The 22,566-nt window shown below is 32.0% G+C and overlaps 1 protein-coding gene and 1 pseudogene across 2 annotated transcripts; one reads left to right on the top strand and one right to left on the bottom strand.

Annotated features, from left to right (window-relative positions):
• Positions 1–5,936: 5,936 nt before the first annotated feature.
• LOC126713392 (cation/H(+) antiporter 18-like) lies at positions 5,937–13,131 on the bottom strand. Of its 2 annotated transcripts, XM_050413141.1 has the most exons (5): positions 12,882–13,131; positions 10,670–10,840; positions 9,809–10,048; positions 7,804–8,805; positions 5,937–7,694 (listed from the first exon to the last, which is right to left on the bottom strand). In XM_050413141.1, exons 3-5 carry the CDS (start codon positions 9,998–10,000, stop codon positions 6,459–6,461), a joined length of 2,430 nt encoding a protein of 809 aa, XP_050269098.1. In that variant the 5' UTR covers positions 10,001–10,048; positions 10,670–10,840; positions 12,882–13,131; the 3' UTR covers positions 5,937–6,458. The 2 variants fall into 2 exon arrangements, with proteins under 2 accessions (XP_050269098.1, XP_050269097.1); XM_050413140.1 differs by lacking the exon at positions 10,670–10,840.
• Positions 13,132–21,979: 8,848 nt separating this feature from the next.
• Positions 21,980–22,082, top strand: LOC126716232 (U6atac minor spliceosomal RNA; annotated as a pseudogene).
• Positions 22,083–22,566: the final 484 nt, after the last annotated feature.

The following is a 22,566-nucleotide window of genomic DNA, read 5'->3' as shown; positions in this document are numbered from 1 at the left end:
AAATAAAATATATTTTAATCATAAAGCTACTAACGGCATCATTGGGATTCTATATTTTGATATTATAGTATGATTTAAATTAAAATATTCAAATCATAATCAATGGCCGGTTTTAGAAATTTTTTTTAGGGAGTGGTCATTAAAAAAAAATTATACAAAATTTAATAAAAATATAATTTGAATAAATTTCTGTCACAAAAAATAATAATAACTACTACTAGCCTCATCACATGAGATGAGGCTTTTTTGTGTGTGTGTTTAGTGTCTTAATTTTTCATTCATCCACTAATCCATATATTCTATATATAAAACCAAAGCCTTTAAAAAATGGCATAACCAAATAATTGTTTAGCCAATGATGGATTTCGCGCCACGGAATGGATCATTATCATTTTTTTTAAATAAAATTATTTTTGTTTAATTAGCCCAAACTTAACAAGGAGTAAAACTCTATCTCTCTAACAAGTCCAACTTAAACTCAAACTCAAACGTTGATAATTTATCTCTAAATTTGCGAGGTTAATCAGAAACACTATAAAAGTAGTGCAAACCCCAATATTTCTTTTGTTTTTTTCTTCTCCTCTACTTTGTTAAAATAAAATTATTTTATGGTTTTTCATATATTTTTTAAAAATTAATTTTTATACATAAACCACCAAACTCTCTTTAGCCATTTTTTACAAGATAAAAAAGCTTACAATAATTGGAATTTAAGGTTGCTGCTACTGCATATGTCTTTACTTCACTTCACGATATGAAAGTATGCTAATTTCTTGGGTAGAAAGCTTATATATGATATATTAAGAGGAGGTATAGCTTTCATTATTTCAACATGGGCTCCTACTCAAAAGTTTTTAGCGTGGACCACATGCTGATAAGGTTTGTTTATAGTTTAGACCCATTAAAATTTAAAACTTATTGTTTTATGGGTTCATGTACTTTTTTCTTTTTCTTATATTTCTCTTTTGAATAGTCATATATTTTTTGAATTGTTTCAATAACTTATTCTTTAATTATATATCTTTTTTGATATTATGGAAGTTTTAACATCTGAATTTATGTAGTCACACACACACACACACACACACACACACATATATATATATATTATCTATAATTTGTTAACTCTGAATCTTTTGATTCCTTTCAATAGTTATAATTATGGATTATTCTTTTGAATGTAACCTATCTTTTTCTTATATTTCTCTATTGTTTAGTCATATATATATTATGTTTTGTTTCAATCATTTATGTAGTCACACACACATATATATATTATCTATAATTTGTAAGCTCTGAAGCTTTTGATTCCTTTCAATAGCTATAGCCATAGATTATTCTTCTGAATGTAACATATCTTTTTCTTATATTTCTCTATTATTTAGTCATATATGTTTTGTTTTGTTTTGTTTCAATAATTTATAAGTAGTGAATCATCTGATTCTTTAATATTTTTTGGTTTTTCAAAAGTTTTAATATTTGAATTTTTGAGTTTTTTTTTTTTTTTTTTTTTTTTTTTTTGCAGTATCTGAAACTATCTGTCAATTTTTTTTAAGTCATTGCACGTTTAAGCAAGGGCTTTTTCTTTAAATTGTAACACAAATTGAAGTCATAAAAGAGCAAATCATGTAAGAGTGTAGTTTCTTAATCAATTTAAGATTTTATAAAATTATTTTAGTCTACCTCACAAATAAGTAGATTCCTATGTATAGCACGGGTTAGCAACTAGTATATATTTATATATCTTCCACCTCCAATAGCATCCTTGCGTTCTTTGACTTTAATGATCACACTCTGCTATATTTTCCACAGTAGTATCATCCATGTACACTCAGCTCTCTTTTCACACGTTCTGTATTTAATGCCATTTTTCTACGGATTTGCAAACTCATTGTGCCACCACACTGCTACCTACTTTAGCTCCTAACCGTTCAATGTTCAGCAATGTGGCCGGGGATTATGATGACTACATGAGAATAATCATGATTCTAATGGCATGTTAGCAATCATTTCATTTTTTCTTCAATACAATTGGCCACTTTTTAAGTTAAATCCTTAATATGGGTCCTAACTTTTCTTCTCTTGAGTTGGATGATTAACATAAATTGTAAATATGTGAACCACTTTAAACGATGACCGACCAGGTGGTATACATTTGGAATTTAAGGAGAACTAGCCAACTAGATTTTGAACCAGATAAAGTCCAACAATCCATAGAACCTTTAATTGCTTTGGTTATAAGTTGTTTATAATTATAATAAAGCAACTGATCGATTATATCCCATCCAAAAAAAAAAAAAAAAAAAACTGATTTTATATAAAGAAGACTGATACTCTACCCTCACAATAATTATAATAAATTCAACTTTTGCATGTCCATTAGATATAGGAACCGACCTTTCCTGCATACTTTGGGCAACACTCATAGTAGAGGTTTTGTCCATGCATGGACTGCAATATAGAAGCCCTTTTGGTTAAGGCTAAAGAAGCACTTTTAGCACAGCACTGGAAGCATGAAACCAGCATCAATAAAGGACTCTACTCAATTCCTTAGTTTTGGGCTTAATGGGAACAGCAATGTTGCTGCTGTCCAAGATGGCAAGACCGTCCAGTTGGCCTCATATTTTAACCAGTGGGCTCATTTCCATTTTTTCTGTCCCTCCTAATGGTAGACTAGTTGGCCCCTTTTTCTGTAGATGGTAAACTAGTTAGGATACCCAACAAACAGATACTTTACTAATTACAACTTGTTATATATTATTATTTTACTTATGAAATAACTAAATTAAAAAAATTAGACACACAGCATGTCACAATTGATTGAGCAAAAAAATGGAACACAAAAATAGTACAAAAAAATTGTATTCTACACACGCTTAGTTTCATATTCCTTGTTTAAAAAATTCATTTGATTATTGTCTCTTTTTCATTTTTAAGTACAACCTTTTTAAACAACCTTATTTTCATAAAGGCAGGACTTAAGTACAATACTTAAGTGTTGTTTCTTAGATTCCTTTCTTATGATTTTGTCATTTGGATTTTTTTATTATAGAATGGAAGTATATTTTTTAGTTAAGTAGTCACGTAGCTGAATTTTAAGAAAAAAAAACTAAAGAATAGCATCTAAAGTATTGTACCAAAATTTTGTCCTTTTCATAAAGCTATGAGATAAGATGTACCAAAGATGCCAATAAACATTTCTAAGTTCAATAATTCTTAATGAAAGAAACAGATTTTAAAACTGAAAAGTTAAAAGATAATTCAAAGCTGCAGGCTTAGTTTTACTTTTATAGCATTAATAAAATAAACTAGAGGTGACACAGACCTGGTATATATTATTTCTCCTCTCAGGAAATTATTGGTATGCTTATGCATGCATATTAGATAAGGATGATTATCAAAAATAGATAAGAATGACTTTATTAACATTGCAGTTGATTGAAATTCCGATAGAGAGTTTAAAACTCCCTGTATTGAAATGTCAGCTAAGAACGTCACACGCCAGCCTTAAATCTAGAACATCATTTTAGATTTGCTGACTAGCAGATCATAAACTAGATATATCCCTGTGAATATTCTCCTATGTTGTTGATTCTCAATTGGGCTGACTTCTTAATTTAACATGCAATTTGATTTATATATAATTGAAAAAAAATTTCTCTGCAATCTAGAACAGTAAAAAAACCAAGTTGAGTGGAGTATTAAAGTTCAAGATTATTTATTTAATTTTATTTCAAACACGATTTAGCTGGAACTCATCAACAAACTAGATTATATGTTCAAGTTTACTTCATTTTTTTTATTGAACAAGTTCAAGTTTGTGCATGAACTCCTTGAGTAACTTATTATTATTATTATTATTAATTAACACCACAACTAAAAATTTTCTTACGTCTTCACAAATTTATCCTATTAATTATTAATAAATAAATTTTTGTTGAAATTGGATTATTTGAGTTAATTAGGTAGAGTGATTTTCATTTATTAACTTATAAAAATTAAATTTACCAACCTTATATTGTTAAAAAGGATATACGATTTACAATGAAATAGACTATATATATATACATACATATATATATATATATATATATATATATTATATCAACAAATTACAAATAATAATTTAATAACTTATGAACTTAAACAATTAAATATCAAAGTCGAACCGGTAAGGCGCTTAGCTCATAGAGCAGTGGTAGTTCCATGAATTTTTTTTAGGGTGGTCATTAAGAAACTTAAATTATACAAAATCTAATAAAAAGAGAACTTCATACATTGACAAAAACACACACACACAAATACATAAAAACTTACAATTTCCTTTTACAATTTTTTTTTTTTTTAATTTTGAAATCATTACATAATAATCTCGTTATCAATATTGCAAGCTACACCTCTTCAGAAGTTTAGTTCAATAAAAATTTTCTTGGACTTTTTCTTTTTATTTGTAAGGACCTAATATATTGTTAAGGGGGACCAAAGTTTAAGAACACAATGTGGCTTCAAACTTAGTTGTAGTCACTCTCACTAAAAGAAATTAACATTGTTACATATTTTGAAAATCTAATCAATGAATTGCATGTTCTCTATATTCTTAAAACATGTTAAAATTTCCTGCTAATTAGATGTTATTTACCATTTGATCCATAAAATTATTTTTTATGTATAATTTTAGACTACAAAAACTTGAAATTTAAATATTTGATTGATAACATAGCTATTGATATTTTATCTTCTTGAAATTTTGCAAGTATGGAGGATTTAATAAGAAAATGTAATTAAATGGTGGATTTGTTAAATTTTACATTCAATAAAAAAAATATTGAATAGAGTTGTAGCCTTAGTCTCCAACCAAGCTTGTTGCCAAATTTTCTCTAAAATTTAATTATGTTGGGCCTTAAAAAATTTAGGGTGGTCACAAAGTCTTTTTAAGGATACAAAATTATAAATTTTTTAAATTTATACATAATATTTTTTTTTTCTAGTTCAGGCTGGTTCTGTGACCACCCTAAATTCTATGTAAAACTACCCCAGAGACAAAGACTTGAAAACAACGTTGTCTTTATTCCACTTATGAAATCTAGTGAAAATCCACTCCTCCATGAGTAGAAATGCACTCTATCAGCATATTTTTATATATGTATACATATAAATATATAATATCATATATATTTTTAAATCGACATTCAAACTCACGAGCTTATTTACAAAAACATTATTAAATTTAGCTCATTTAATGGTCGAGTTTTAACTTTGGCTTAAACATGACTCATTTGCTACATAAACAAATACATATATTTATATATTTATATATATATATATATAACAGTAACCCTAAAATGGTACACCATTATTAATTAGTATATAAATATTTCATTTCTTTAATCAAACCGTAACAATGTCTAATTTAAAATTGACTCCCTTACTTGTAGGAACTTCATTTACTTCTTCTCCTTACAATAATTTAAAAAAAAAAAAATCCTGCTAAAAACTCTATTTCACCTAGAAAAATAAAACTACTACATCCTTAGTTGTAATGGAACCCTTAGAAATTGAGCATAGATTGCTAGAGAGAGGAGCCTATCTATAGATAAGGTCTTCTCAAGCTCCACACTGTTTTTGCTTATAAATCTGATTAAGAATACAGTATTAAATATGCTTGGAAAGAACCATCGGGCCTGCTGGCCCAAGTGGTACTCGGTCTTACCAATGACCTTCAACTCAGGGGTTTTCGCCCCTGCATAAACAATTAGCCAACAAAAAAAAAAAAAACCAAAAAAAAAAAAAATGCTTAGAAAGAGAGAAGGATTGTTGAATTGGCCACTTGTTTGGTGCATCTTCAAGGTAAACAAAGTAACGACATTTTTTTTTTTTTTTTTTTTTTTGTGGGAAAGTGTTAAATAAACTAGACACGTATGAGACAAATTCCAAAGTATAAACTGTAACAACTGTGGAAAACTAAAGAGTGTAAAAAAAATTTTTTTTTTTTTTTTCTGTACATTAATAGATCAAATAAAGTTAATGTAACGACCCAAGGAAAAGCGCTAGCCACATCTGTGCTATACCTCAAAAGGACTAGTCACAATTAAGGCCCAGTTCAACCCAGTAAATACCCGATGTGGGACTCATCACACACCCACACACATCACACAATCAATCAAATTGGGGCATCACAATCTCCCCTACTTAAATCCCTAACGTCCTCATTAGGACCCACTTTGTGGGGTAGTGTCTCTGAGCCCACATGGGATTACCGGACCGGCTCTGATACCATATGTAACGACTCAAGGAAAAGCGCTAGCCACATCTGCCATATACCTCAAAAGGACTAGTCGCAATTAAGGCTCTTTGCAGTTATTAATAAAGCCCAGTTCAACTCAGTAAATACCCGATGTAGGACTCATCACACACCCACATACATCACACAATCAATCAAATTAGGACATCACAGTTAATCATTTAGATTCCAAATCTTCCTCAGGCAACACATCTGCAACTTCATCCGGTAATATTACTACTGTATTAGAAGACCCTGAATTTGAAACTCTCTGGTTATGATACTGTTGCACCACCAATACTGATGCTGATGTTGAGAAATCAGGAGAAGTCAACAAGCTACCAACTTGGCCCAGGTCAAGGCAATCACTCTTCACATTCAAAGTAGTAACCTCGTGCATTCTACCGACCAAAAACAGATCACATCGACTATATTCTAAAATGACATCAATAGTTTCTGCAGCATTTCTCACAACTCTCTCTTCAAATTTGATTGAGCTGTCCTTTAAAAACTTTTGTTTGAATTCAACAAGAAACTTTTCATCTCCAGATCCTTCTGAAGTATTGGAGGTTTCACCAATATTAACTTTAACATTAACAACCTCTTGTGCAATCTCAGGGCTTATTATGAAGTGAATGACTGTTAAACTAATACCAGGGTGTTCAGCCATTCGAGCCCCATAGGCAAGGGCTTCGTGATCATCACCACCCCCAAAGAATAAGACAGTTATGGTTGAACAAACATTGCTTGCAGACACATGGGTGCTTCCACCAAGTCCACGGTCCACCAAGATCCCCACAGAGCATGGTGCATGCTCAAGAACTCTCCGGTTAACCCAACGATAATCATTTCGAGTTGTCTCCAATGCTCCATCAATCCTCTGATGTTTGTGGAATGGGAGAATTATCATTGATGCCCCTTTACTCTCAGCACTCGTGCATATGTCCTCGTGAATGTTAGTCATTGGAGATATTGCCGTCATTGGGCGAATGGACACTCGGCTTAGCTGCTGGAAGGCCTCAAAAGCTACGACAATTTGATTGTGATCTGAATGCCGCCCCTTATTCCAAAAGGGTAGCCCATTCCTTCTTGCCTTGTGGACCATCAGAATTGCAGATGGCCTCTCAGTTAGCTCCATGAGATGCAATGCATACACACAAAGTCCTTCCTTCTTTTCAGTCCCACGTGAAGCCTCAATGAGATTAATCATCGCGGGGATGTTTGTTGTACTGTGGAAACAGGCCAAAATCCGAAGTTGAGCATTTGAATCATTTCTCTCAATTGTTCTATACTTGTGATAGGCCTTACTCATTCTTTTAGCTGGCTTATATACTGCCATAACTAAAGGTGTCGTAATAAAGGTTGTGAAGATAGCCATCAGAACCATGATAGCAAATGTTTGATCATTCAATACCTGTTATAACAATCATCTATTAAGATCATGAAGTACATAAAATCCAAATAAATCTAATAGATTAATTTCTTCCTTTTTTTTTGTTTGAAAGGCAAAATATTAAAGTTACCTTTCTGTCTTTGCCAATGTTGAGGACAATGAGTTCCACCAAGCCTTTAGTATTCATCAGGATCCCCAAAGCTACAGCCTCCTGAACAGGCACTTTGCAAAGAAGGGAGACAACTACAGTACCAACAATCTTCCCAAAACATGCTGTAACAATGACTAAAACAAGAAGACCCCATGACTGAGGTCCTCGAATTGTAGCTATATTGGTTTTCAATCCACTTGAGACGAAGTACAACGGAAGGAAGAGACCCGATACAAGATCCTCAACTTTTTCCACAAGAGCACCTGCAAATGGCCCTTCCTTTGGGACAAGAACTCCCATGACAAATGCACCAAAGAGGGCATGAATTCCAATAGCATCAGTGACAAACCCAGCTGCCAAAACTGCAGCTAAAGTAGCACATACATACAACTCGTCAACTGGCTCACCCTCGGGGCAACGCTGTGCCATCCATTTAAAGATAGGAGGGACAATGAATGACAAACATAGAACAAAACCCGCTCCACACAAGAAAACCCATAATGAAACAAGAGGAGAGCGGCCAGTACCAGAGAGGGCAATGGCAAGAGCAAGTAGAATCCATGCAGCCACATCATTGACTGCTGCTGCTGACATGGCCATTCGGCCAACATCAGTGGTTAATAGCTTAAGTTCAGCCAAAATTCGGGCCAAGACAGGGAAGGCAGTAATAGAAAGGGCAACCCCCATGAATACAAGAAATGGGGGTCCGTCTACACCTTTGGAAATACTTCCTTTGAGGACAAATGATGTTCCAATTCCTAATGCAAAGGGAAAGCTGATTCCCGCCATGGCTATGCATAAAGCTTTCTTTCCAGTCCGACGAATTGACTTTGGGTCTAACTCTAGGCCTATAAGAAATAAAAAGAAGAGCAGACCAAGATTGGCTAAAGTATCCAACACTGTGAGGCTTCTAGATGGAAAAATTGCATTTAGATAGTCCTGGTTACGACCTAGAGCAGATGGACCAAGTAATATTCCACCCTGCCAACAAAAACAACAAAAATCAAACTCTCCCCTGGAAATGAAGATGCAGACATTTTAAGAAATTATAGGAAATGATACTGAATTGCATTAGTTGAAGCTAAGTTACAACCTTAAGCCCTAGAGCAGGTCTGTAAATTTGAATTAAGTAAGAGATTCTGGAATAGGTATAGTTTGATGAGACAGACTTGGTTATAATCAAGTGCCAACAAAAAAAAAAAAATTATTTCATATTGGAATGCAACAAAAACTGTTACCAGTGGATTATGCATAAAGCACTAATAGTGTTGCGTTCCTAGACCCATGTTTGAAATCCAGTTTTTCTTAAATAACAGATGAAGATATTGGAAGTTGCTGGAGATATAACAAGTACTACAAAGTTCAGGAATTTAACTTCACTAAGCCCTTATCTGCTACATCAACTATGAGGCAGAGTAAACAATACCACTTGGTTCTCATATAGAATTCCTTTCATCAATGACTCAAATACAGCGTCCATTTTTTGAGTTTACACTCTACAGTTTGCAATACTACAAGTTAAGTAACTATACCCAAAATTAGATAACCCCTCTAGATGATATGTTTTTAGAATTTTTACTTGGAATCAATTCCAAGAATAATTCTGATACACATATAACTGTCCTTATTTGAAACATTTTTTATTGTAGGAAATACCAATACGCATTGGCAATCCCTGTGACTCAGATTATGCTCGCAAACCTGATTAAACAAAGAGATTGAGAAAGATTACAGATAAAAATTTCAATAAAATAAAAGCAAATAGTACTAGATTCCGAGGTGGAAGTCATGACAGCATAGTATTATTTAGTGCCGACCCAATATAATTTAAGGAAAACTTGGAATAATTGCATAGTTATGACTTATGATACGTATCTAAATCCTTATTGTTAATGTGTAATAAACTAAACAAAAGCTGCAAGTCATTATCATGTGAAAATACAAAAACACACCAATAAAGAATAAGAAAAGAAGAGGGACTTACCACAATCTCTGCAATCACCCGAGGCTGTCTTAATGGCCTCAAAAGAAAAGCAAGAATACGTGTGAGTGCAACCACAAGACATATCTGCACGATGGCAAGAGGGAGTGAAAAATGAAGAGGATTATCCCCTTGGAACAACCCATTTGATGTAGCCTGCATGGCTGCCGGACATGCACTAGTATTTGTGGCCATTTTTACTTTGCGGCAAAACAAACTATGCAGAGGTTCTCACTTCAGTTCCTGCTTTATGTGAGTCATATATCAGATTAGCTATTCCTTTTTTTAAGTCCAACTGAAGAATTCTAAATAATATGCATTGGAAAGGAATACAGATGTCCAAACACTTGTTAACAAAAGAGAAAATTACTGACACCACAAACTTGTCTGCAGATTTAAGTAACATGGGTTAGAAATACGGACACCAAAAATTGACCACTAATGGCAAATTATGGGTCTGTTTGGATTGAACTTATTATTGCTGAAACTGAAAACTGAAAACTGAAAACTGAAAACACTGTAGCAAAATAATTTTTAAATGTGTAAAAAGTACCGTGGGACCCATTTTTAATATTTTTAAATGCGTAAATAGTACTGCTACAGTACATGAATAGTAACAAAACAGTATATGAACAGTGAAAATGGTCTCCTTAAACGCGTGAAAGTGAAAAAAAAAAAAAAAAAAAAAAAAAAGAAAGGGGAAAAATGTGGACGCGGATTCAGCAAACGCTGAATCCAAACCCACCCTATATATGTGTGTGTGAGAGAGAGAGAATATTCCTGCACCTCACACATATTGTGAGAAATGAATACATGATAAATAATTTTTAGTACGTGCTATATAATTATTACTGGTTTGATTACATCTCTACTAAATATCACAAACACGTGGTAGACGAAAGTGCCAAGTGTATAGGAACTAGGAAGGTGCATCCATCGTGTTGCCAAGTGGTGATCCAACTCCAAACACATGACCACATTTAAAACAACTTAATTTGGGAACCGGCTTGAGTTCAGTGTTATTGCGTATTAGACCTATTAAGACATGTACGAGAGTCAAATACTTGTCACATATTTATACAATAATGAATTTGGTGCATAAGTATTAATTTTTTTAAGTACAAAAATAAGTAAGAAGAATAAAAGATTCTAGTTTCCATACTTCACATCACAATCAAAACTCGGAGGACTTTGAAAAAAGAGAAAGACCAATATAAACACAAAAAATATCTTTTGCGGGTGTACTTCACATCACAATCAAAACCCGGAGGACTTTGAAAAAAGAGAAAGACCAATATAAACACAAAAAATATCTTTTGCGGGTGTACTTCACATCACAATCAAAACCCGGAGGACTTTGAAAAAAGAGAAAGACCAATATAAACACAAAAAATATCTTTTGCCGGTGGTCATCAAAAGCGCCTGTTTAGACTCACCCACCAGGGCCACCACCAAGGCAAAAATGTCTATGCGGCTATTGAGGAGACTTCCAATAATCCAAAATATCTACCACTTCTTCTTGCATTTCTAGCTACCATACCAAACCAATATTTCTCGGCATACAAACGGTACCGTCTATTACACACAACACAACCGTATACACACTTCATATATATATTTTTTTTCCCCAAAAATCGTAATTTCAAGTCACCGTTACCGTTAATATTGGAATAAAACATAGTAGAATTGTACTGTATTGGAGAAAATTCGTGGAAAGTGCGCAGCTGATTGGAATTGACTATCATCTATAGTCTATACTCTATAGAGACTGGAATTCTTAATTGCATTAAGCCAATTGAAAAGTACATTAGCAATTTCGTGCACATATCGAGGCATTATTGTCTTTTAGCATTAGAAAAAAACAAAAACTTCATTCAAACCTATTAAGAGCATCCCAACAAGGCAACCAATTCCCCAAATTTGTTTCTCCAGCAAAGAAGCTATAATCAGAATATTTTACTTTAAGCTATTCACTGTTATCTCTGGCAACTCACCTAGCAAACTCAAAAAATAAATAAATAAATAAATGTGGGTTGTTAAAAAAAATAATATTTTAATGTGTTGATGGTTATGACTTTTATTTATTGTTTTAGAATATGTTGAGTGTATTATAAAGTGAATTATTAAAATAGATAAAGTAGTGTTTTGAGTGGTTAAAAGTTAAAATTTTTAAATGCTTTAATGCGAATGCTTTAACTTATTAAGTAATTCTAAAACAACTCCTTATATAAACTCCATTCAAACTTGTAGTTGATTGCCTATTATCACATTTTTTCTCTGCCACTCATGATATACCACAACAAATTTGTTACAAAGTTGTGGGTGTGGTATTAAATATTGACTTAAGGTAGTTTCGTCCTTTTTTTACATATACCAATAAGTGAACGTTTGGATAGAGACAAGTGTCTAGCATTTACGCATCCAGCGTTTTGTGTGTGGATCCCAAAAAAATGAGTCCCGCGTCATTATTTATATATTTAAAAATTAATATTTAAAAATTATTTTGTTACAATATTTTTAATTTTTAATTTTCAATAATAAATGATATCTAAACCGACCATGAGATAATGATTACGTGACTCTAGCTCTAGACTTGTTTCTATAAAAAAAACCTCCAGAGACTTTTTCAATTTTCAAATGAAATCTACGCAACCAAATTACCAATGCTAAAAAAATATTTACTCAAAAAAAAAAAAAATGCTGAAAAAATTGCCAGTCATGTAGTCGTGGCCGCCATGCCCAAAAGACGACAATGTCCCTGTACCTCCGATGAATTTACAACTTCTACTGTATAATAATGTCCTTTCAAATTTCAATACGAAAATGGACAAGAAAACTTTTCCAATTCAGAAAACTCCAGTTTCCAGAGATACCCAATTGAAAACAAACTAGAAAACATTAAAATTTACGATAAAATCACATGAAGGGTATGAATTTCATCAAAAAACAGAGATTCAAAAAAACAAAAACAAAAAAAAAAACAAAAAGAAGAAACCAAGAAAGCACTACGACCAGTGTTATTGCATTTTCATGGATAATTTTCTCAGCATCCAAAACAAAGATAGAGATAACTAACCTGGATCTTTCTTTGACAAAACTCAGAGGTAAGTAGGAAACTGTTAATGCCCAACAACCAAGAAAAGTTTTGGACCCAAGAAAAGTTTTGTGGGACTCTTCTGTGTAATTAATTTGTTGTGATCTTCCAGGATAGATAAAAGGAAATAAATGAATGTGTTTGTATGCTAAGAAAATTTTTCCAAATATTGAGCAAACGGTGGATGAACCGAATGGTTTAAATGCTGACAGGTTGAGACTTGAGAAAACGCAATGGAAACTATCCTGTTATAAATACACAAGGGAAATTGTTCAATTTACTAGTTTAGCCCCTTGATACAGTACTACCCATTTTAAAATTCAGCCACCTCCTACCTGACTAAATAACTTAGCTAACTGAGTTAGGAGCATCTCCGGTAGATTAGATAAATTTTTGTACTGTTTGGAAAATGAACAGTAACTTTTACTTTTTAGCTGTTTATTTTTTAAAATTCATTTTCCAACAGATTCTCTATCTCATTTAAATATTATTTCTTCATTCATTATTTATTCTTTTTTTAACAATTATACATCTTCTAACATTTTTTTATTCAATACCTTATTATTATAATAGAAAAAAAAATTTGAAGAATGAACTGTAGCCCATCAAACTTGATGAGTTACTGTTCATGAGCCAAAAAAAATTCAGAATATAGATAATCCATTGGAGAATGAACAGTAGCATATTTTGTGGGTTTACTCTCTAAAGTAAAGAGCATTTTGTGTTTAGCTCTCCTATTGGAGATGCTACACCCTCTCTTTCTCTAATTCTGTTAACTATATCCCTCCTTCATCTCACTCTCATCTCAAACTAGAAGATCTCTCCACCACCAGATATCCATGGCTGCTGTCAAGGGCGGCCACTGTTAGCCACTCTCATAGTCTCTTTTGGGTTTGCTCTTCTCGCTAAAGTCTAGCCTAGGCCCCCAAGGCTAAAAGCCTGAAACCCCTAAGCTTTGCAACCATTGGAAGCACACTAGTGATGCAGTGGCCGTTGATCGTCCTCCTCCTCCTCTTCTCTTTCTTTGTTTGTTCTTTAGTTTTCCTTTAATTTATTTTTTCTCCTCTCCTCATTTGATTTTATGTGGGTTTAGGGATTGGGTTTGTTCTAGTTGTTAGGACATGATGGTTTTGGTTGGATTCCAAACATGGGGCTTTTGGGTATGGTCATTCGTAGATCTATGATTACATGAAATTGTTCATTGTTTGTTCAAGTTCTCTGCTTCTCTAACTATGTCCCTAGCCGCAAACAAGAAGCAACAAACCTTTAGTTGATAATGCAATGCACATAATTAAGTAAGCCTTTTCATTCTTCTAAAACCTCGATTTCTTTAAAAATTTAGGCCCCGTTTGGTAGAGCATCTTAGTAACATGTTTTTAATTTTTAAACAACATTACACGCATTTTTACATACTTTTTCACCCACACATAGTTCAAAAAAATACAAACAGCATTATTCAAACTCTTCAACCAAACAAGCCCTAGAAGTCTGAGAGATTGAAAAGCCAAAGAGGTTGGGTTTTCTCATGGGTTCTCTAACATCTTGGAAAACTGAAAACAAAAGTGAAAAGAAAGAGACAGATAAACGGACTGTGTTAACACGAGTTATTTAGTTAGACATGTGGCTGAATTTTAAAAAGGGTACCTAAGATATTGTATCTAAGGTACTATATTTAAGTTTTGCCTATATATATATATATATATATTGAGAAGTTACTCATTTCTAATTGAGTTGTTTCAGAATTACCCTTCTTTTTTTTCCCTGTTTTGTCAAAATTTTGTCAAAGTTACCTATAACTTTGATATAGATGGTATCATTAGTTTTATCACTAATTCCTGTCAAAATTATAGCAGAAAAAAAAAATAAAAAAAAAAGTTGTGGTTCTAGGTTTTTCCCTATCTAATTTTGTTATATATTGGATAAGCTTTAACTTTGACTTTCCAATTATTTTTCATATATATACAAGATAAAAATTCTACTTTAACTTAATTTAAGTGTATATGTGTGTGAAACTCCCTCTTGGAGACTTGAACCTCAGCCCGAACCCCCCGAACCCCACAAGCACTTATACTTGTGGAGTGGCCATTGCACCAATGGTCGGCAAATTGGAATAATTTTAGGGGCACAATTTTTCTATTTTTGAGTGGGAGAAAAATTAGGAGCACACTTAGATCCTGTTTGGGATTAGCTTATTTAGTTTTTAGCTTTTTTTTTATACTATTCATAAGTCTCATTGCACTTTTTAATACTATTCATGGATCTCATTGTACTATTTAACTAACTTTTAACTTTTTTTCTACACTTCCAGTAAAAAAGTTTTCAATTTTAGCTAAATAAGCTATTTTCAAACAAACCCTTAATGGTACAACCAACTTCACAAATTTGTTAATTTATGTGAAATGATTGTATACATAGACATGCTACAATAATTAACCATCAATGTTATATATATATATATATATATATTACCAACATTGGGTTACATTTTTTCTTATACTCTACATGCTTGCAAAATTTTAATATAATCTATTATTTATCAAATATTTAAATTTCAAATTTTTGAATTTAAAATTGTACATAAAATATGGGCTTCTATATCAAATAGTAAGTAGCATCCTATTGGCAGGAAACTCCGTATGTGTGTTAAAAATATGGAGAATATATAATCCCTACTATGAAATTTGTGACATATTAATCTAATAAAAGTTATTAAGTAATGTAACTTTAAAGGCATGTTTAGTAGACTATAATATACATTGTAATGTAATAGTTATTCATATGATTTATCTATTCTTTAGTTTGGTATTGTTTTTATTATAAGAAATAGTCATTCCTTATGAATAGCTATTCTTTAAATAAGGAATAACTATTTCTTTCTAAAAGGGTTGTAATAGGTATTCCTTAGTAGGTGCAATAATTTCTAAAATTAATATATTTCCAAATAAACAAACTTGCCATATATACGCAACAATTATAAAAATAAAAAACCATAAAAAATAACTCATCTCTTTTTCAAATTTAAAAATATATTTTTTTTAAAGAAATATAATTGTATGAGTAAGATATTTCCTAAAATAAATCTTAATTTTTATCTAATATTACAACTCACAACCAAACTTGTAAATAAGTTTAGTTTTTCCATTACAACATAGATATTCCCATGCAATAATAAATATTACATTCCTATTGTAATCCTCAATCAGTGTCCCAAACGTACTCTAAGCAATATTACAACACTAAATTTTTTTTTCTTTGAATGTAAATTTTAACAAAAACTTACAATGGGATTAATAACAACAACAAAATGGTCATTGATGGTGTCTAAAAAAATAACCAACTCTTTATTCGTCCATAAAGGTCGTCCATATAAAAGGTAAGAGTGAACACTCGTCCTTAGTCCACAAGGCATATAGACTACCCGTCTGTCGTCCATAGAAACCTCTAGACGACGTCTATTGACTGATGAACAATCTCCCGTCCAGGAGCGCTTAGGACGAGCCTAATGGCAGTTTTGACATGAAAAGATAACTGCTGTAGCGATTATCAAGTTATACGCTCTGGACTCCGTGAAAATGGGGGAAGTTATCCAACGGATAACCGTTTCCTAAACCTATAAAAGGGCACGAATCTCCGACAAGAGAAAGCGAAGTATTTTTCTTTCCAAACACTATCTTTCTTTAAGAGGAGAATTCTTTCTTTCACGAGAAAAGGCTAACTTTACCATCGGAGGGTTTGTGTCCGGCCAACCCCGGTCTTCTCTGATCTCTTGTTTCTTATCTTTCAGGCCCTCAACATCATCGCGATCCGTGCTATTCAACTAACTGATTCCTTGATCGTTATCAGTCATTATACTTCATCAAAAAAATAAATCCATTAATATGACAAGTTTCAATGTTTCAATTAGGTCATCATGCATCAATACCTAGCAAATATATAAATAATTAGGTCTGCATTTTTTTTACAAGGGAGAGGGAAAAAGATTCTAACACAAAAACACACCACAAACTCTACTCAAAAGCCCTACTTGGTAACTTCTAAAAGAGTCTGAGCAAGTTATACTACACATACACGCTCTCTTAAGCAATGTATGGCAATTACCTTTTTTTTTATTAGAAACAAACACACACACATACAGAAGGGAAATGGAAAATGGTATTAACTTCTAACACTAAAGCACACCATAAACTTTACTCAAAAGTCATAATAATTTTTAAGAGAGTGTGTGACAAAGGAGAAGGAAATGGGTTGAATGATGACATTAACTCATTGTTTAATTTTAGTTTTACGGTATAAGAACGTAATATTACTTTTCATTTTACATGGCTAGGCTACGTACGTGCCATACCAGGGGCTATTTTATTGTAATATATAATATTTGTCTATACAGTAAAAAACACCTGAAAGCAGTACAGGAGCAATACGTTAAATTTTTAGTTAAATATATGATTTATAGTACAATCAATAATTTATCATAATAATCTAACATATCAAAATTGGAATAAAAACCTTCTTTTTTTTTTTTTTTTTTTGAGAAGACAAATTGGAATGAAAAACCTGTTGTCACAAGCAGCAACTAGACGAAAGAAGCCCCAATGTCCCTTGCTGGTATTTCAAAAAAAAAAATATTACATAAGAAAACATGATGATAAATTTTGCATTTGAAAGTTTGAATGCGGAAATCTTGACTCCGACCTAGTTTGGGTTAAATTTCTCTGATCATTTATCGAAAATGATTCAAACTATTTAAAAGTAGAACACGAAATTCAAATAACACTATCAATACAATCCAATTGCGAGTCAATAGTCAAATACCAACAATTTCCTACTCCGACCAACTCATATCTTAACTGGTACTAATTAATTTCCTAGTAATGTGAACCAACTAATAAATAATCATTACTGTTCCTTTCTAAAAAATTAATATACCTAACACCTAATAATTTATAGAGCCTTAATAACCCTCCACCTTCGAATAAAGTTCCCAGATTTAAACCAAGCAATTGAGTAATTGAGCTTGTAGCTACTTTGGGCCATCCATCTTTGAATGGTGTGGTCACTGGTCATAGCCTAATAACTTATATTACATTGTCTAATGAATAAAATCAGGGTATAAATCTTCCCATGCTCTGTGTGTTGTAAGTGGGTGGGGGAGATATCAAAAGTGTGAGTTAGTTATTATGTTAATAATTAAAAAGAATAACAGAACAAAATCGTGTTATAAGGAAATGCTAACGAGTATCCTTAGGGCATTGATTAAGAATATAGTTAAAGAAAATTTTTATGAGAAAAAAAAAATTAATATTTTGATAGCTTTTTTTATTTCCCATAAAAGTGATGTCAAAATTTTCCTAAAATGGATTGTTAACGAGTGCCCTTAGCATGATCCTATTTATAATTATAATTTATGTAGACATAAAACGTACAATGCTTCCATGTGACACAGATAGCATTTTACTAAAAAAAACTTAGAAAATATCTTTAAAAAATCATGCAAAAGATCCTTAGAAATTCCTATCAAACAGAGAGAAACAAAGATCGGCGTGAGCATCTTGTGAATTTTCTTTCTTTCTTTCTTTCTTTCTTTTTTATTTATTTTTATTAATAATAAAACCCCATTTGGTGCTCATGTAAAGAAAAAAGTTTAGCTCTAATTTGGTTACGAGGTTATCTTCCTTCAACTAACTATGTGACAATTGAAGAAAATATACATGGCTAGTTCTAGTCACATTACTTTTTTTAGTAAGTCAAGAATTATATAAATAATATACATAAATAGTTTTATAAATCACTTGGGTTAGAGGAGATAATACCTAACTAGTTTGAAGCTAAACTTTGTCATCACGTAAAAGGTCATTTATTATCTAAATAAGTCTATATGCGTGTAATTTACTTTATTTTTTTAAAATTAACATTGGCACTTTGAGTGAATGAATTGAAACAATTTAATAAACATTTTAACATTTTAATTGAAACTTTTCAAAATCTAGAGTCTAATTTGAAAACATTGCCAAATTTTTGGGGGAATCATATTGTAAATTACCACAAAAAGAGTATATCAATGAAATTTACATGCCAAAATGAAACTTTTTTTAATGGAATGAAAAGATTTTATTACAAACTAGGAAATTAAAACAAAGGCTGATAATTAAATTCCTCCCTAACTATAGATTAAAAAAAAAACAAAAAAACAAAAAAAAAAACAAGGAGGACCATGTGCTAGATCAAAAGAGTCATATGCATTGTTCTTTAAAGTTCATTTGGCCAAAGCATGAGATGCGCCACTCTAGGCACCCAATAAACAAAGCAAATTGGGAATTGTGACAGCAAAGCAGATATATCATAGTTGATACAAGTTATTCTCCAAGGGATACCTTGACATGGGGATACAAGAGCATCAACAAAAACTTTGGAGTCACTCTTAACACATATGGATTCAAATTCCAATCTCTCTACCAATCTTAATGCCCATAATACAGCTTCAGCTTGGAGAGGAAGGCTGGTGTATGGGCGGCATTAAGTGTTGTTCAGGGGGTTCAAATGAACCCCCTGCCTTGAAAATAAAAATATTATATATAAAAAAAATATTTTTTATTAGCTTACTTTACTTTAAAAAATATTTTTGAACACTTGGCTTAAATTTTGCACACCCTAATCATAGAAAAGTCCAACTCAAAACTAAACAATAACACAGGCCAACCCAATCCAAAACTAAAACAATACAAATCAGTCCATCATAAAACCAAACAATAGCACAGATCATATAGATCTTTCTCTCATGAATCTCATCTCATCTCAGTTAATTATCTGACTATCTTGGTATCTTAAACTCTAAGAATAAAGAATGAATATTTGTGAATTGCGAGTGACTATTTTATTATAAATTTTTATTATATGTGTGTGAATGTGTTTAATATTGATTATGAACAATTTTTTTAATAATTTTTTTGTGTGTGAATTGTTATGTGTGCGAATGTGTGCATGTATAATACAAACATGATATAACTTTATATAATTTAATTTTTATGAAATACAAAGAGTTTGTAATGATTCAAAATATGAAAACTCGTAGAAAGAAATTGTAAAACTTTATACATTTACATGTTTTTTTGTTGGTAACTCGATATAGTCAAGTTTTATTTTAATTAAATTTTGTTTTAACTTATATTTCTTAATGAACCCTCCGGATGAAATTCCTAGAGTCGCCATTGGTGTTCGCTCTTTTGGAACAAGAGAATACCAATTCCCCTCTCCACTCTCTAGCAACAGCTGCAATTGCAAAACATTCAACATACAACACACAACATCAACATTTATTTTAATTGCATTTCTGAATGGTTTATACCATTTTTGCGGTGGTTTGGCTACACGAGGGCAATCATGGCTGACAATGACCAATATGTGATCTGTTATAGACCTTGAGATTGTTTTGTCAAACTGCATCTGGAGATTTTTTTGCCAAAAGAAAACTTTTACACAATGTAAGAATTCCTTTTTAATGTCTATTATTTTGAATCCTTATCCTTCTAATTATTTATTTTCCTTTTTTATGAATTCTTATCCTGTTTCATATGACACAGCCAGACGTATATACAAAGGTCTACTTAAATGGAGAGAAGTTGAAACATTACAATATTATTCTCTATCTTCTTAGAGGTTTACGTAGATGTTTCTTTTCCTTTTATTAATGCATTAATGTTAAATGTTCTTTTGAAGCAACGTAGTATCTCAGCTGGTCAACTTCCTTTAAAAATAACATCAACATAAGCCTATTTAAGAAGATATCCAATAATGTTGATGTTCTTATCAGCTGGTATACTTTCTGTCAGCGAAGGTTCCCTCCCACCGGCCGCGTGAATTTTTTAAAAAATGGTTCAAAGTTCAAACTATCAATGACAATAGGATCAATGATAAAAAGATTTAATAAAGTATCATGTGGTCAAATAAAAAATTTGAAGTTCGAACTCTGCTTGCACTAAAAATTAATTTTTGTCTTTGGTTGATAATAAAGAATAATCATCATTCAACAAAAATCATATATTAAAAACAAAAAAAATCAATTAGATCAATGATGGTTACCCCCATCCACTGTACAAAAATGTTCCATGCACCACACGCATCACAATGTGGAAGTCAAAGCACATGGATGATGAACTAATGGGGCTAGTTTTGTGGGTCATTATTAGTAGAATGATACACGTACGTTTCCGTTATTCTGCTAATGATGGCAAGTTGATCAATCGAGGTTTTTTCGTTTCTGTCTCCTTCAGAATCACATTACAATACATATTTTCTCTGGTTTGTGATGCACGTTACGCCCTCAATTAATTAGTACAAGAATATGTAAAGGCCGGGGCCGCCGGGCATTATGGTTCTTCCGAATTTTCATGCATGGCCCAGCGATCTTCTTTTTACAATAATATTAATCCTTTATTATTTCCTTAATTAAGACGATAATATTGCTGCTCTATGATTCTTTCTTAGGGGCACCTAGTTTTAGATTTTCTTTTAAGTTCAAGTGAAATGTCAAAAAAATAAAAACTAACCTCTGAGCGTGCGCTCACACGTGTGCTCAAAGGCTCTTTTATTTTTTGGATAATAATTAATTTAGAACATTTATTATAATTTAAGATTACTACATTTTCCAATCACAAAAAAACCCTAGGTGTGTGATGAGTGTTATGCATTTGCGGGTGATATATTTTTATCATCACACCCCTAGGTTTTTTTTGGTGATTGGAAAATGTAATAATTCTAAATTATAATAAATGTTTTAAATTAATCATTATCCAAAAAATAGAAGAGCCTCTTGAGCATGTGCTCAAGGGCTAGTTAATCCTTTATTATTTCCTTAATTAAGATGATAATATTGCAACTCTATGATTCTTTCTTAGGGGCACCTAGTTTTAGATTTTCTTTTAAGCTCAGGAGAAATGTCAAAAACCCCATACTATTTTTAGAAATAACATTCCATCCCTTTTAAATTTATAGATAACCCTGACCGCTTAAGTCCACTACAAATTGAGTTAAAATACATATATTTCCAAATGATTGCTTAATAATTAAATTAGTTGTAATTAGTTGTGTTCTTTGAAAGGAGAGATAGTTGGCATCTCCCTTGATAGGGACGGGAACGGTCTTCAAACTTACATGTTACCACACACCCGGAATAATTAAATTAGTTATACAATAAGATAATAGGGTTATAGTAATAATTGGTAATAACATCTTTTGCAGTGTCACATGTCTACAGTTCAAACTTCAGACTCTGCATCACATCTTCAAACTTCAAACTCTACATCCCTCTCCCCACTATATATATATATATATAAATAACTTGAAGATTTATAACACATTAAATCTTTTGATGATTTGGCAATAACACTATTTGCGAGAGAAAGATATAAGAAAAATGAAGGTTTTTCTTTTTTCTTTTCCTTAACAATGGCGTGAGAGAAAAATATGGAAGATTTGGGTGTTTGGCAAGTCTATCAAGTCAATCTTTGCATCTCAAAGAAATTTCTCCATAGGTTCTATATACTTTCGGAACATATTTCACCCTCAAGTAGGGGTGTCCACCTAGACCCAGACTCGATCCAACCAACCAGACCCAACAGGAACCGACCCACCGACGACTGACCCATGAGCTCCGGCAGTCAACGGCGAGTTA

The sequence above is a fragment of the Quercus robur genome, chromosome 2, assembly GCF_932294415.1.
Source record: "Quercus robur chromosome 2, dhQueRobu3.1, whole genome shotgun sequence".
NCBI classification, from domain to species: Eukaryota; Viridiplantae; Streptophyta; class Magnoliopsida; order Fagales; family Fagaceae; genus Quercus; species Quercus robur.
This window is presented reverse-complemented; position numbering and strand designations above follow the sequence as displayed.